The sequence below is a fragment of the Pangasianodon hypophthalmus genome, chromosome 2 (assembly GCF_027358585.1).
Source record: "Pangasianodon hypophthalmus isolate fPanHyp1 chromosome 2, fPanHyp1.pri, whole genome shotgun sequence".
Lineage (NCBI taxonomy): Eukaryota > Metazoa > Chordata > Actinopteri > Siluriformes > Pangasiidae > Pangasianodon > Pangasianodon hypophthalmus.
In genome coordinates, this window is record NC_069711.1 from 16,550,151 (window position 1) to 16,565,799 (window position 15,649).

The window sequence follows — 15,649 nt, forward strand, 5'->3', positions numbered from 1 at the left end:
CAACCAACAATATACAAAACCCAATTATTCAACTTTATTAACATCAAGGTATTTGGAACATATTTCCTCTCTCTCTCTCTTCTGTTTTATTAACAAATAGAAAACAAACTGCATGTCCAACAGAGCGAACGAAGCCTCTCACATCTCAAAGGAAACGCTGAGTGGTCCAGTGTGTTTAAATCCACCTCACTTTTAGCCTTCAGAGAAGTTAAGCGCTCGAGTTTCTCTAGCCGGTGATTCTTCTTGGTTATGTTGTGATATTGTCCTTCCGAGCCACAGTGACATATGATCAGACGATGATGACGGTATGTGAAAATACCATGTGTAGGGACTTCAGGATCAGTAGATTCAGCAGACTCTTCTACGCTGTGGCTTATAATCAACCACGAAATAATCCTGATAACAGCACAGTATTAAACATTGTGTTACCCTGCTAAAATTTTGGACACTCTTAGACATCCCAAATTTAGTGTTATGTCTTGCTGTAAATACCTTGTTTATTATGTGTTGTATTAATTGTGCTGTACTTTTTTGTTTTGTATCACTACACTCTGTTGGTGTGTGTGTGTGGGGCTTTGTATGGAGTGAAGACTTCATGTTAGACCTGCACATGGCTAGTAACATCATCACAATTATGATGCTCTGGTCAGAAGCCTCATTGTTATCGTGGATATTTTAACAGTTTTTTAAAGGTATAGTCAGCGATTTTTTTGGAGAAGTTAGCGTAACAAGGACATTCACTTCCCAGTAGAGGTTTTGTGCTCACTGGCATACTAGTGCGACCTCTAACAGTCACTTCTGGATTACTTCCTGGTTTTAGCATATATATAAAAAGTTCATGGACATTTACTCGTTGCGAAGTCTTGCCTTTCTGTACAACTGTTCAGAGCCAACTGTTCTGTTCAGAGCCTTGTTTGCTCTGCTTGCTATATCATGTTTGAGCCCTTGTCTTGGATATTTAAGTTTATGACCAAATGTGCTTTGACCTTTTGCCTGCCTATATGTTGAGTTTGGATTTCATTTCTGCTCTGTTGGCCACAACTTTGTGCAAATGGATCCTCAACAGCTAGCTAATGCTACCTGTTGTGAAACTTAAAATCCAAATAAATACAGCCCATCCACTAAGTATTCCCTCCACTATATTTTACAGGTAGCTGCTTGGATGTGAGAAGGGCTTCATTAAATATTACAAAACATGTTTTGACTTTAAAAATCGCTGACCCAACCTTTAAGGAATAGAATGGTACATGTCTGGTACGTCTGATCAGTTTTGGCCTAATTTCCTGCAAACTCGCAGTTTATACACTGTATCATTCCCAGATCTCATGATCACTGCTCACTGACTCTGGATTCACATCATTTAATATCATATTGAAGTCACATAATTTGTTCTAAAAAGGTGCCAGAAGAAAAGGTGTACAGAAGTTCTTCCCCTCCCCCGCTGAATAATCGCAGTCTCATTAAAATAACATAACGATATTAACAAAGACGTGATCAGCAGCTCAGTGTATTCAGGTCGTGTTAAAATACACGCCCATGTACTAAACATATAAGACCATATGGTGATAACAATAACATGAAATAATAAATGATTATTTTAAAATATGTATATAAAAAATAAAAAGGATAAAAAAGAATAAAAATAGACCCATTACAGATACCAGTATAAATGACAACAATTACATAGTTGTGTTGTATATTGTATGGTCATAATAATAATTAATAATAATAATGGTAATGATGATTAATATGACAACAATGATTAAAAGAAAAATTAGTAAGATTTTCAGTCTCAGCAGGATTCAGAGATTATGCTATAACATGTTTTTTTTTTTGTAATATTGACACCAGAGCGGCACTTTTGTGTTCGGAAAGAGGAATGGATGCAGGACTAGAAGGAGTTGTAAGCGCCCTGCTTGCCATTCACATTTTCCTGTACTTTCTCGTCTCTCTCACTCCCCCTCTCTCTCCCTCTCTCTCTTTAAACCCCTAAACTGAATCGGTGGAGTGTGGGTTGTAGCTCAGAATGATCCGCCTGCTCTCCTGAGGGGCGTTTCAGGGCTTTCCGGAGGTTTTCAGACGAGTGGTTATGTTGCATAGTGATCAAAGCTGCCCAGGTACTCAAGAGCTGCTCGGTAGCACAGCTGATACTGGTCCTGCAAACACATGCACACTCAGAGGCTCAGTGCTGTTATTCTCATCAGTAGAGGCTTCACCAAATAAGCACAACTTACGGAATACAAAAAACGGAAATGTTATTGTGTTTTAATAAAACTGTACACTGCTGCTTGGGTTTCAGCCTGACTGACATCAGCTGACCTGATGCTTTCATGAATGATGATAATTGCTCATTTTCATGAAATAATTCTGTAGTTGACCACATATGTGTGTCTGGTTCAGGACGTTCAACATGGGGACATCTTTCTCAGAACTTATGCAACATGGATCTCACTCTGCTTACCTCAGTCTGTACCATGGCTGGCCTCTGAGTGCGCAGTGTTTTGATGGTTTGGAACAGATCCACCACTCCCTCATATCTCATCCTCTCCAGTACGATACTCAGAGTGATGAACACTCCTGTACGACCCACGCCGGCACTGCAGAATGCAAGTGCTGGTCAATACACACACTTACTCACACAAATGCCTATAGCTACACACATACAAATACACACACACAGACACACACACACACCTGCAGTGAACAGTAATTGGTCCGTCCTGGCCAAACTGCTCCTTGGTTTTGTGCACCTGGCCAATAAAGTCGATAAATCCCTCCCCCGTCTTTGGCACACCCTGCTCTGGCCAATCAGTGAACTGGAACTGCCGGATGGTCCTGGATTGGCCATCCTGAGAGAAAAGGGGAGGAGTTATAAACACATGATATTAACTGGAAACATGCTAGATGTAAATCTGAATTTCAGTATGAACTCCAATGTGAACTTCAATTTGAACTCCAATATGAACTCTAGTCTGAAATTCAATAAAACGCCAATCTCAACTTTAATGAGAACTCCAATCTCAACACCATTCTAAACTCCAATCTGAACTCAAATAAGAACTCCAATCTGAACTCCAATAAGAACTCCAATCTGAACTATAATATTACTTTAAATCTTAACTCCACTCTGAACTCTATTCTGAACTCCAATCTTAACTATAATATGAACTGCAGTATGAACTCTAATCTGAACTCCAATATGAACTCTAATCTGAAGTCCAATCTGAAGTTCAGTCTGAACTCCAATCTGAACTCCAACATGAACGCCAATCAAAACTTGCTACAAAACTTCTTAGCTAATAATCCTGTCATTAAACATCATAAGCTAGTTAATATTATCTAAACAGTCATCCCAGGTGAGCTATTTGATATAACCCTGAACCATTAGCTACATTAAAAGGATTTTTTTGTGTAGCTAGCTCCTTAGCCATTGTATTTAACAAAACTCTACTGTGCAGAACCTCCACAACAATAAAAATTAAAATGGCTATTAAAATGCTTATACAGAGATATAATACTTTGGCTGTGAAAAAGTACTGATCAACACTGTAGGGATACAAACTGTGCAAGCATGCATATTCTTTAAAGGTCCAATTAAAACTATTCCAACTGTGTATCAAGGCAACCATTTGGAACCAGTGGACCCAGCACCAGTTCATAAACACATACTTGGAGTGTTGAATATAACAAAAGAAATGCTGTACCCTGGCATCAGTGACTTTGAACTCTCTCAGGATGTACTGTGGCATGTTGTATTCAGCCATCGGGTCCACCACAAAGTACTGATAACGTGCTGAGCGCTCAGCTGGCCAGTACTGATGGCACTTCTCCTGCAGGGCAAACATAAACACACACAGATTGCAAGTGTGTAGCTGTATGTGGGTGTGATATTTGGGTTTGGTTTCAAATAAAGCAATAATGTGTCTATGTATCTCTGCAGCCAAACTCCTAAACACTGGTCTCAAGTAGGCTCTTCTTATTTGAATTTACTGCAAGCTGGTTATCTTCTCTAACAATTTTTCTTTCTGTGCAGATACTGTGTGTCATAAATTAACACAGTTAACAATAAACAAGTTTTGATCTCAGAATGGTCAACATAACCCATACTCCACATATTTACCACATCACATGGCCCCGCCCACTTTGCATTGCTAACAGTTGATATGTCTATACCTCTGTAATGCTACAGGTACACGTCCACGTCCATTTTATTGCCTCATGACATTTCTATTGATTTGGTTATGGACCATTGTTATGGAAACAAAGTAAACAACACTGAATTATATGGAACGCCCAGTCAAAAGTTGGCACGGCATTTGGTAGTTTATATTTTTATTCAATATCAAAGCTTACAATGATGACAGCACTGTGCTAAAGTATTAGGCACACGTATAAAGTCTGTGAAACAAAGATACTTCCATTAATGAAATGAAAAGCTTCTACTATACTTCTACTGCTTTTATTATAAATAGCAGACAATTAAAAAAAAATCTAATCAATATATGGTGTGAACACCCTTGTCAACAATTATTTATAGCTGTTATGACATAAGTGATAACTGGTCCCTGGAGGGCTAGTGGTTAGGCCTTGACGCTCTCTCCAACCCCAGCCACTGGGTTTGCACAAGACAGTGCACTCTGAGTGCCAGTCCCAAGCCTGGAAAAAACTGGTGAGAGTTGCTTCAGGAAGGGCATCCAGCATAAAAACTATGCCAAATCAAATATATGGACCAATGATCTGCTGTTTCGACCCCAAACGGGAGCAGCCGAAAGAAGAAGAACAACAACATAAGTGATAACTGGGACTAACTTGTATTATGGATGTCCCACAACATTAAAAGCATCTATAAACAGATAAAATTTATGCCATGTCATTCTTGAATAAAAAGAAAAGTTGTTAACATTTGAAAATTGCTGTGGTATAAGATGAATAAAACACTTCAGGGCATGACATTCTTGGAAAATCAACAACTTTTGTTGGTGGACATTTTACATCAGGCTGCGTCATACCACCTTGTTGATTATTTTCATAAAACAGCACACCCTGAGATTTTGTTCCTTACTTAAGGTCTATCAGCCAGACACAGCAAACTACTATGCTTTGGTTTTATTTCAAATAATACATTGAAAATAAGGAACTCCATTGTACGTTTAGAAGTAAATTAAAGTCTTCCCATTGGCCCTTCTCTACCCTCACTGGATGCAATACTGCTGATAGATTAATGTGAATAAAGTTGAGCACCACTGATCTTTTGTGCCTCACAACATGCTTGATACTCACAAGCATCCCGCCGATCTGACAGAGCTCTTCACTGAAACAAATAGCATGTGACTCATTGACCTTCCAAGTGGACTCCTAGTGGCAATCACTAACTTTTATTGGAAACAAATGGAAGTCAGCTGCTTTGTTGCATGATGTCACTGCCAAGTGAGACTTACCCTTCCCATCTCTCTAAGTTTGGTCAGCATGACTACAATGGTGGAATTGTGCTCCCAAAGCATTCTCCAGAAGTCCTCTGTGGTCTCAGCCAGAGGACCCTGTGTCGCTATGTATGCCTTCTGCTGCCTACACACACATAGAACACAAACAGTAACACTTAATGAGGGAGAGCGAAGAAGTAGAAAAAGAGGGAGTGAAAATTATGGAGGAAGAGAAAGAGAAGGGGAGAGAGAGTGAGGAGGAAAAACAGGAAGAAAGAAGGAACATGAGGGGGAGAGGATAGGGATATAAAAGAAAAGAGAAGAAAGAGAAAAAGAGAGTTTTCCAGGTACAGAAAGAAGAGAAAAGCAAGAATTGCCATTGTTGTATTTGAGATTGCTAGCACTATGTGGCTTTTGTGTACAGTGTTGTATTTGCTTTCACTGAACAGCAGAGGGCGATGTGACACTACAGCAAAAGGCACACAGTCAGAACTGTTACTTCTGAGGACAAATCTGAATCAGTGATGTGTTTCATTATAGCTGAGGTCATCAGTTCTATAAGAGGTAGGTTGAAGAGAACACACACACACACACACACACACACACACACACACACAGAGGAGGCTAATCACCTGTTCTACCGATGCATTCCTTCTTTATTAACAATATGGCAGTGATAGTGGGTGTCAGCAGATCAGGGTTAAAGAGCCAGTAAACACTCATCACTACAACCACACGCGCACACACACACACACACACACACACAAAATAAGTGTTTCAGATACCTCACACTTCAGTGTTGGTACCTAGCCAGCACTAGTCTCAGTCTCAGTCTGTGTGCCAGTGGCTTACATTGCAGAGTTGGCTGGCCACAGGCTTCAGGATCTTGAAGGCTGCACTCTGATTGGCTATTCGTACATCCATGCATGCAGTGGCAGCTTATCCATCCATAGGGGCAAATGGCCCCACTATATACATCAGCCATTTAAAAAAAGTTAATCCTTATAAAGTCCTCATTCACAACTCAGTTTTGTTTAAATACTATTTACTGCTTTTAGTGACAAACAATTTTAAAAAGGCCATTATCTGAAAGAAATGTGTCAATGTTCCATTAGTTTGCTTTTCTTTCTTGATGTTACGCAATCATGGTGCATTGAAACATCAATTTAGCTCCCATAAAGTTATTATTGCACCTTTTTTGAGATTATGTTATTATTACTGTTGTCTTGCCCCAACAAAAACTATGGTCACGAGTCGCTGCTGCATGCAGGTGCACTTCTGAGCTATTCGGCACAAGCTACTAAAAAAGTCCAGTGGTTCTTGGCCATGTTTACTGATGAAAAGTACTAGGCTCTTGTAGAAAGCTAGAAGTCTGGCTTGTGAGACTACACTGACACTAGGACTAGGTATGGCAAAACGATGCCTCATTCTTGGTGCTCTAGGCAATGGTGGGTTGTTCATATTTTCTGTTCGTCATGATGTTCGTCATATGCTTATCCAGCAGCTGTATTTCTATGACAAGTTTTACTTTCAGAACAATATTCATCTATCCACCTAGTACACTGTCCATACAATGTTCTGAACAAAGAATCACAGCGGCTACTAACATGGCCAACTTTTTCAGTCTAATACCAATTGGGGTATTGGGGCAACTGGGGTATTGGGGCATAAAGGTTTCTGTGTGTTACCTGTTCTTTCATCAGAAATGACAACAGACTTATGTCCTTCTAACTAAGTCTATTTATCCTGACATACACAGCACAGAGAGAAACACCAAGGGGTCTCCTCCCACAAGGTAAAGAAAGAGATAGATGAAGGGTTATAGTGAAAGAGAGAGAGAGAGACAGGGGAAGAAAGAGATAGAGTGAGAGAGATATGGGTGTAATGAGGGTTGGAGAGACAGAGGAAAGAAGTAGACAGAAAGAAAGAAGCACAGAAAGAGAGGGGACTTAGAGAGAGAGATGTATAGAATATATGTAATGAGAGACATGGGTGGAGTAGGATACAGGTAAAGAAAGAGACTGAGAGAGAGAGATAGGCAAAGAGAGAGAGAGATTTCCTCACAGCCCAGATTCCTTCTTTTAAACCTCTGTGCAAGTTCATCGATTTCTCTAGATGTCACTCGCTCTTTTTCACTCTGTGCTGCATGCCATTTCTCACCTGTGACATCAAATCATCCATTTCTGTCTCTCTCCATCTGTCTGTGCCTCTCTGTCTCTATCAGTGTCTCCGTCACATTCTCTCCTCTGAGACCTCAGCTGCCTGTAACACGATTTTAAATAGTACTCCGTGCTCCAATACTGTTTTTAACACACCTTGGTGACTTTTTCTAACAATGTGGAAGTGTGAAGACCTACATCACATGGCAGACCACTTGCACCACCAAAGGAGGAGTGTATAAGTGCACTTTTCAATTGGATCCTATTTCACCTTAGCAAAAAGCACAGCATGATTAAATGATTTCCTTGACAATCTCTAGTCTGTTTAAACCCATCAAACAGCAGGGACTTCCAGGCCAAATACGATCAATTCAATTTTACTTGTATAGTGAGTTTAACAATAGACATGATCACAATGCAGCTGCATTGAAATCTGGATCTAGAAGTAGATCCCTAATGAGCAAGACTGTGACAAGGAAAAACTCCTGGAGGTGACATGAGGAAACAACCTTGAGAGGAATCAGATTCAAAATGGAACCCATCATCTTCCGGGTGATGCCAGATAGTGCGATTATACATCATACAGTATTAAGCTGACAGTACTACATATGTTGAAAGACTGCTCAGTTGAGCATGTTGTGAATAACTGTCTTGGAATTAGCACAGGACAGTCTTGATTGATTACAGCAGTTCTTGGGTAAAAAATCTACAGTATCCAGGTGAGATTATCCACTGAGGCAAGGTGAGACTTGGGCATAAACTGTTTTTGGGAAGTGCAAATGAAGGTCAGTTTTGGTAAAGGTTAGTGTATTGGGGGACATAAATCACCTAACTGTAAGCAGCCACATTTAAACTTTTTTAGAGCTTTGAGAATGTGAGCAGAAATGGTCCAAACCAACTATATCTATGTAATACTTGTACACCTTTTAAATCTTGCTAAATTCAGATCCATATAATCCCTGAGATACACTATATGGCCAAAAGTATGTGGACACATGACCACCACACCCATATGTGGACCTTCTCCAAACTGTTGCCACAAAGTAGAAAGCACACAATTGTTTACAATGTCTTTGTATACTGTAAATAAGATTTCCCTTCACTGGAACTAAGAGGCCCAAACCTGTCCAGCATTACAATACCACTGTGCACAAACAGAGGTCCATAAAGACGTGGTTTGCTAAGGCTGGTTTGGAAGAATTCGAGTGGCCTTGAGTGGCACAGAACCCTGACCTCAACCCTACTGAACACCCTCGGGACGAACTGGAAAGCTGACTGTGCGCCAGGCCTCCTCGTCCGACATCAGTGCCTCATCTCACTAATGCTGTTGTGGCTGAATGTGCACAAATCCTCACAGCCACACTCCAAAATCTAGTTTAAAGCCTTCCCTAAAGAGTGGAAGTTGTTATAACAGGAAGGGATGCTTAACAAGCTCATATGGGCATGACGGTCAGATGTCCACATACTTTTGGCAATATAGTATATGCACTGTGCTCCAGCTACCAGGGCTGCATTTCCACACTCTTTAGATAAAAGATATCCGCAAGCTTCTCTCTGAGATTCCTTATTTCGGCCAAATTTGAGTGCAGCATTGCTTGTATCCATCTCATTATAGGCAATCCCATAATTCTCTTTACCAGAATGGTAGTCCAAACTGTCACTCTGACCAAGTCATTACTGAGACATTACATTTACAAATGTAAGTGAATTACTTCACTTACAAAAAAACCTAACTGTACCATTCCTTGTCACTGGGGTGGTTCCCTCTAGAGTACAACTTTTTTGGAGTAATACTGTAATTTAAAGGTACACTTCATACACATTTCCAGGTAAAAGATACACAAAGGTACAAAAGGGTACCACTCCAGTGTCAAGGAAAGTTGTAGGAGCGTGTAAATACTGAACAGTCATATTCATGCTCAAAGGTTAAAATAAACTAACTAGCTCAAGGTGACCTCACGGTTTTTCTAGTCAGCTTATGGGGCTAACATGCTAGCTAGCTGTGTTATTCAGCACTGTTATTTAGTTGTGTTCATCACCTGAATGTTAGGATCCACTCTAAGGTAGAGTAATAAACTGGTGAGTTATAGTGAATAAACAATTCTTATTATATTTGGAATTACACACCTATATCCGTCGATGAAGCTGGCATTGATGTAGTCGGATCCCTCCACTCCTCTGATGGGCTGCAAACACACTCGGCTCGACTCGTATGGCATGATGTTGACGAGCCGGTTTTTGAACTTGTTGCATGGCAGGTTGGCACTGATGAACCGGGAGGTGTGTGCTTTGGAGTTGGCCAGTTTCTATGATGAGAGCAAGCAGAGAGTGTTATAAAACATCTTTACAACATCACAACGTCAGCAAGCATTCGCAGTATACACTCCATCACACTGTAACAACTGTTCAGTTCTGCTCGGAGACACCTAGCATTGAAGGATGCCCTGGAGATGGTGAGTGTGCACGGTGCAGATTGGGACAAAGCCTCAGAACACTAGAGTTCAACGTCTAGAGTTTTTACAGCCTGAGAGATTAGATGTCTGATTTGATGTGGTAGTGAGGTTTGCATAGGTACGTGTCTGTATTTTGTGATGTTTGCTATTTTAATAGTGTGTGTGTCTGCGATTGTGTGTTAGTGATTATGTTCTGACAAATTTATTTCTTATATTATTAAAATGCATATTAAACATTTGACAGTTAAATGATTAAATGTTTTTTTCTCTGTAATCATGGCATCATTATTATTTTATATTTACTCCATCATAAAAATGTTATTATCATTGTATTGGCAAACAACAAAATTTATCATCTTTGGCTTTATGCAGCTAGTCCTTCTTTAGTTCTCTTTATTTATTTAAATAATTTAATATGTAATACGTGTATATTGATGACAGCGAGTCCTTATTCTTAGTCGTCATATAAAATGCCAGATAAACCTCAGTGTTTTTCTGAGCTTGTGTATATGTGTCTGAATATGTGTGAAGTGTGTGTGTCTATGTGCATCCTAGACTGACCTTGAACTCCAGCTCCATGGCAGTGACGGTCTCCCCCGGAGGTGTGTTTGTGAGTTTCTGGAGGTGTGAGTAAAGGCTGCGTGCAGGGACCTCGGTGTGTGCACAGACGGCTGCCTCCAGCAGCGCGTCATGGATGAAGACATACTGATCCTCCGTTTGCACCATGTAGTTCCTCTGAGAGCGCATCAGGGTCACATGACCGTACACGTCCACTACTTGCTCGTGCTTCATGCGCTCCAGCATGGCATCGATCACGATGAAGCAGCCTGTCCGGCCCACGCCCGCACTGGCACAGAGACAGATTAACTCAGCTATATATATATATATATATATATATATATATATATATATATATATATATATATATGTCAGAGAGTGTGTGTAAGCAGAGCTATTTTGGCTGAGGGACTTGCATAAGTCAATAATATGTGATTTCCATCATGCTTGCATTTTCAAAATTCGAATAAAAAATCTAGATGAAAAAGCCAGATATTTCTAAGAAACAGCTAAATATTGCAAAAAAAGTTTTTGTGCTTGGCAGAGGTGGAAGAGTTGGTCTACTGATGCTGCAGATAAGATTATAAATAATTTGTAGATATGAGATATAAAAAAGAGTAATGGAAACATGGTTCAGTGCTATATCTTAATATTTCTAAACATAAACTTGGCTGCAGAGGACATTCATGCACAGGTGGACAGGCGAAGAAACAAAAGATTTTCTTGATTTAATCAACGTGAAAGGAAAGCAACAACTAAACGTCACCATGATCCTGACCAGGATGTGGTCACAGGATGTGGTAAAGTGGTTACCGAAGATAAATGAATGAATGATTGACTGTCAAACATAAAAACTATTATTATTAATTTTACTAATAAAGTAGTAAAACTATTTATTCTGCTGTTTTGGTGCTCTTTCATACATAGGTGAAAAACAGCTGTGCATTTTTTTTCCCTAAGAATTTTTACATTATCTTTGGAATTGTCACATGACCATAGCTGATAGAAACACAGCCTCATTAGCATTTTGTTATGCGATTTTTCAGTATTTTTTTTTTAATTTTGAAACTTCTGAATGGAAATCCAACTTCTGGTAGTAGAAGACTGGTGCCTCGTCACACCTTCAGTTTCTCTCCAATCAGCTTCCTTTAATCCTGAATAAGCTTAAACCCATGTGTGACCCGAAGAGTGTGACTCTTCTCGTCACACATGCAGGTACTTATGCTGCATTTTGACTAAAACTCATAACTCTGAATTTCGGAGTCAAGTCAAACACAGCATAAACCAGTGAGCTTACAACACAGCCTTCATCAAACCGTCTCACACCCATGTGATAAACAAGCTAGACACCAGATGATCTCAGAGCTGATGCTGGAACCACAGCTGGTCCCCCAGATATAATAGATACGGATTTATTAGTTCAAATCACACACATGGTTACCAATGCTGCTTACAGAAATGCCCTGCAATATCTAACCAATAACTCATTGAAATATTACAGAGAGGATGGTGTCATTTTTATGCATGGATCACGAATTTAATTTAACAGCTACAGTGAGGTCCAAATGTCTGAGACCACTAGTGAAAATGCTTCTATTTTGCATTCTTTGCTGATTTAATATAACAATTTTCATTACAGTGATATTACTGACAGCAACTTGAGTGAAAAGTAGAATCTTTGACATTTTTGCATGAATTTCACAAGTATTTGGTACGTCCCCTTTTTGCTTTAATGACAGTGTGCATTCGAGCTGTCATGGACTCCACAAGTTTGTGCAAAATCTTATGATCAATTTTAGATCAAATCCATTGGAGTGTCATCTGAAAACATGCTTCAATAGTAGAGATTAAGCAGGAGGAAAATCTGACCTTTTGTACAAAGCAGTTAACACGGTCAATATCATAAATTTAAATAGGGACCTAGAAACAGTGCAGAATCTTGAATATTAAATATTCAAGATACTGAACATTTCCTTTCTTTGTTTTAAATATTTCACAATTCTAAAACCTTCTGTTTATTATCAATTTTAAATGAAAAAAAAAAATCCCAGATTCTCAATGTGGTCTCAGACTTTTGGACCCCACTGTAGTTATCTCTCATCCAAATGCATCCATTTAAGAGCACCAAGATACAGTACGCTTGTGTAGATTTCTTTAGCAAAGGAATACATCTCTTCCATAATAGTCCTCTTCCTGAGATTGCTTAGCATCTGTCCAGTTATTCTTGTCACTTGTAAAGTGAAAAATGTACAAGCCCACTGAGAGATAATTTTACTTCCGGAAAGCTCTTATTTATTATATTGTCCTGTTGTCCAATAATATCTGAGAAAATAATCACTAAATAATTCATTATATAATAATAATTTAATTATATAATAATAAGAAGGAGAAGAAGAAGAACATACAACATAGTACAGAAGTTCAGAACAGTCTGTGTTTTTGTGTGTGTGTGTGTGTGTGTGTGTGTGTGTGTGTGTGTATGTGTGTGTGTGTGTGTGTGTGTGTATACCTGCAGTGCACCACCATGGGTCCAGCGTCTGGTGGGTTACAAGCTTTGACTCGGCGCATGAAGGCCAGGATGGGTGTAGGATACTCAGGCACCCCATGATCCGGCCACACCATGAACTGGAACTGCCTCACCTCCCTCTTTTCACTGGAGCCACTCTGTCATACACCCACACACACACACACACACACACACACACAAACACACCACACACGCACCAAACAAACTTTGTATTGAATTTGGATGACCACAACTGATTTACAGTCTCACTCACTAAGTGATTCGGGACTGTAGCGTTCACCTTGTACATAGTAAAGGTTCTGACACTGTATGTAGCAAGCTCCACCGTGTCCAGCAGTGTGACCTGAATCATGCCGTACGTCTCTGTTCCCCGACTCGGCCAGTACTGATCACACTTCACCTACAGTGGAAACAATGCACACACACAAGAACAGAAATAAACAGCTGCAGGTGGAGGGAGCTCAGCGCACAGAAATAAAGCTTTATCTTTGGTTTGCACGTGCATGTGCATGTGAGTGTGTGCGTGTGTGTGTGTGTTACAAGTATATCTTGCACATGTTTTTACTCACTCTAGACTTCTCCTCCAGTCGGGTCATCATGATGATGGTGCTGCTCCTCTGCTCCCACAGCATCCTCCAGAAATCACTGACAGTCTCAGGCAGGGGGCCCTGTGTAGCGATGTAGGCATTCTGCTTCCTGTATCCATCTATGTAGTTTGCGTTAATGTAGTCGCTTCCTGGTATAGCTGCACTCAACACACACACACACACACACACACACAGATATACAATTAATATTCAATATTCAGAGGTACTACAACATACGTCACTGGTACTTCATTTAAAACCATTACACCACAGCTCTGTTGAACTTATGAATCTGGAACTTTTTTCGCAGAACATTAAACATAACTATAATTGTATAATAAGGATGATTTTCATTCATTTATTCCTCTTTAGTAACAGCTCTGTCAGGACTGCAGTAGATCTGGATCCTAGCCTGGGAACACTGGGCAGAAAAGTATGATGTGTCATTCTTTAATAAAAACTGCTGTGGTATAAGAGGAATTTTGGGACATAATTTATGAAAATAATCAACTTCGGGATGGTAACAGCACTCCACTTTCTGTCAGGCCACCCCATCATCGATTATTGTCCTGCAACAAAATGCCCATTACAGCAAGTGTTTTATTCCTTCCTTATTAAATAATTAATTTAGAAGAATAAATTATTTAATATGTTTTAATGCCCAGAAACTTCTAACAAATTGTGAACATCCCTACACCAGGATCTATAACATATAAAAATATGCAGTTTAGAAACCCTCCCTCCTAGGCTAAGGAACTGCTGGTCATCTAGCTCACACAGGTTTCAGTTTGTGGATACTGTCTTGTTTCCCATTTACATATTATCAGTGATGAATTTATACTCACTTAATAACTTATTCAATCACTCAATCCCTGAATACTAATTTGGTCTTACTCTTGCTGCCTTCACTCTAGCACTCAGCCATAAATTCACATACACACCTCACTCACTGACTGATTTCCTAGTTCACTCACTAAATCATTCAATTAGACTTTATAGACCTAACACAGTCAGTCGGTGATCACTCTCGCCATAACTCAATTCCCTATTCATTACTCACTCACTCACACACACACATGCAGGAGAAAAAAAACCTCAAGGTACAAACCATCGATGGGTGACAGGACAACTCTGGAGTGATCGTAGGCAATGACGTTAGCGTAGCGGTTTTTTGGCTTGTTCACTTCGAGGTTGGAGTGTTCCCAGGTGAATTGCTGCCCGGGATCAATTGACTGGGAACAGAGGGATGAAATATGATCAGGTCAAACCTTTAGTTTTACCTAGCTTTATTTAAACACTACACTTGGCATTTGAAAACCTTCCTCTGAAAGAGTCATGCGTCTATTATATTAAAATGCAGCTCTAGCGCTTTGCCGGATTAATACCAATAAAAAAAAAGACAATAATAATAGTAATATGTACAATGTTATTAAACAATAAAAACAATTCATCTATAATATTTAAAAAGGAAAAAATAAAAACAAAAGAAACAGGACCTGATAAAATGATACACTCAAAAAGGAATTAAATTACAGGATAAAGAAATGTGCTCATCTAGTGACTTAAATTTGCTAATAAATGGAATCTGTTAAATATGAGGTTTTGATGAGTTTCAGATTTTTGCAACATAAAAACCAAAGACTGCTTCACTTTAGAACAGAACCTAATCTTCAAACTTGATTTAGAAAACAGCCAATCAGACAACAGCAAATACAGTAAACACTCTATACAATTATACAACTATGCAAATCTGCCAAAATCTAGCAAAATGTGCTAAATACTTACAACATGCAGTGCTGTTATAAAATCTGATTTAGAACTAAATTACATAGTAAGTAGAAAGGTTCATGTGTAAGTTATGTGTATGTGTTACTACAGCTGAGTACAGATAAACAGCGTTAGATCAAGAATTAGAGTGCAAAAAAACCTGCCCCAATTTTGGTAA

At 39.4% G+C, this 15,649-nt stretch overlaps 1 protein-coding gene across 12 annotated transcripts in view; it reads right to left on the reverse strand.

Moving 5' to 3' along the window:
- Window positions 1-12: 12 nt before the first annotated feature.
- ptprfa (protein tyrosine phosphatase receptor type Fa) overlaps window positions 13-15,649 on the reverse strand; it is a 206,338-nt gene continuing 190,701 nt past the window's right edge. For all 12 annotated transcript variants that reach the window (XM_053232122.1, XM_053232121.1, XM_053232120.1 and 9 more), the window contains 11 exons: window positions 14,813-14,936; window positions 13,687-13,862; window positions 13,398-13,517; window positions 13,100-13,254; window positions 10,594-10,879; window positions 9,707-9,885; window positions 5,439-5,565; window positions 3,705-3,830; window positions 2,695-2,849; window positions 2,462-2,597; window positions 13-2,156 (listed from right to left, as the gene is read on the reverse strand). In XM_053232122.1, the coding sequence (XP_053088097.1) occupies window positions 2,088-2,156; window positions 2,462-2,597; window positions 2,695-2,849; window positions 3,705-3,830; window positions 5,439-5,565; window positions 9,707-9,885; window positions 10,594-10,879; window positions 13,100-13,254; window positions 13,398-13,517; window positions 13,687-13,862; window positions 14,813-14,936 (1,653 nt within the window). In that variant the 3' untranslated portion in view covers window positions 13-2,087. The remainder of the gene's footprint in view (window positions 2,157-2,461; window positions 2,598-2,694; window positions 2,850-3,704; window positions 3,831-5,438; window positions 5,566-9,706; window positions 9,886-10,593; window positions 10,880-13,099; window positions 13,255-13,397; window positions 13,518-13,686; window positions 13,863-14,812; window positions 14,937-15,649) is intronic.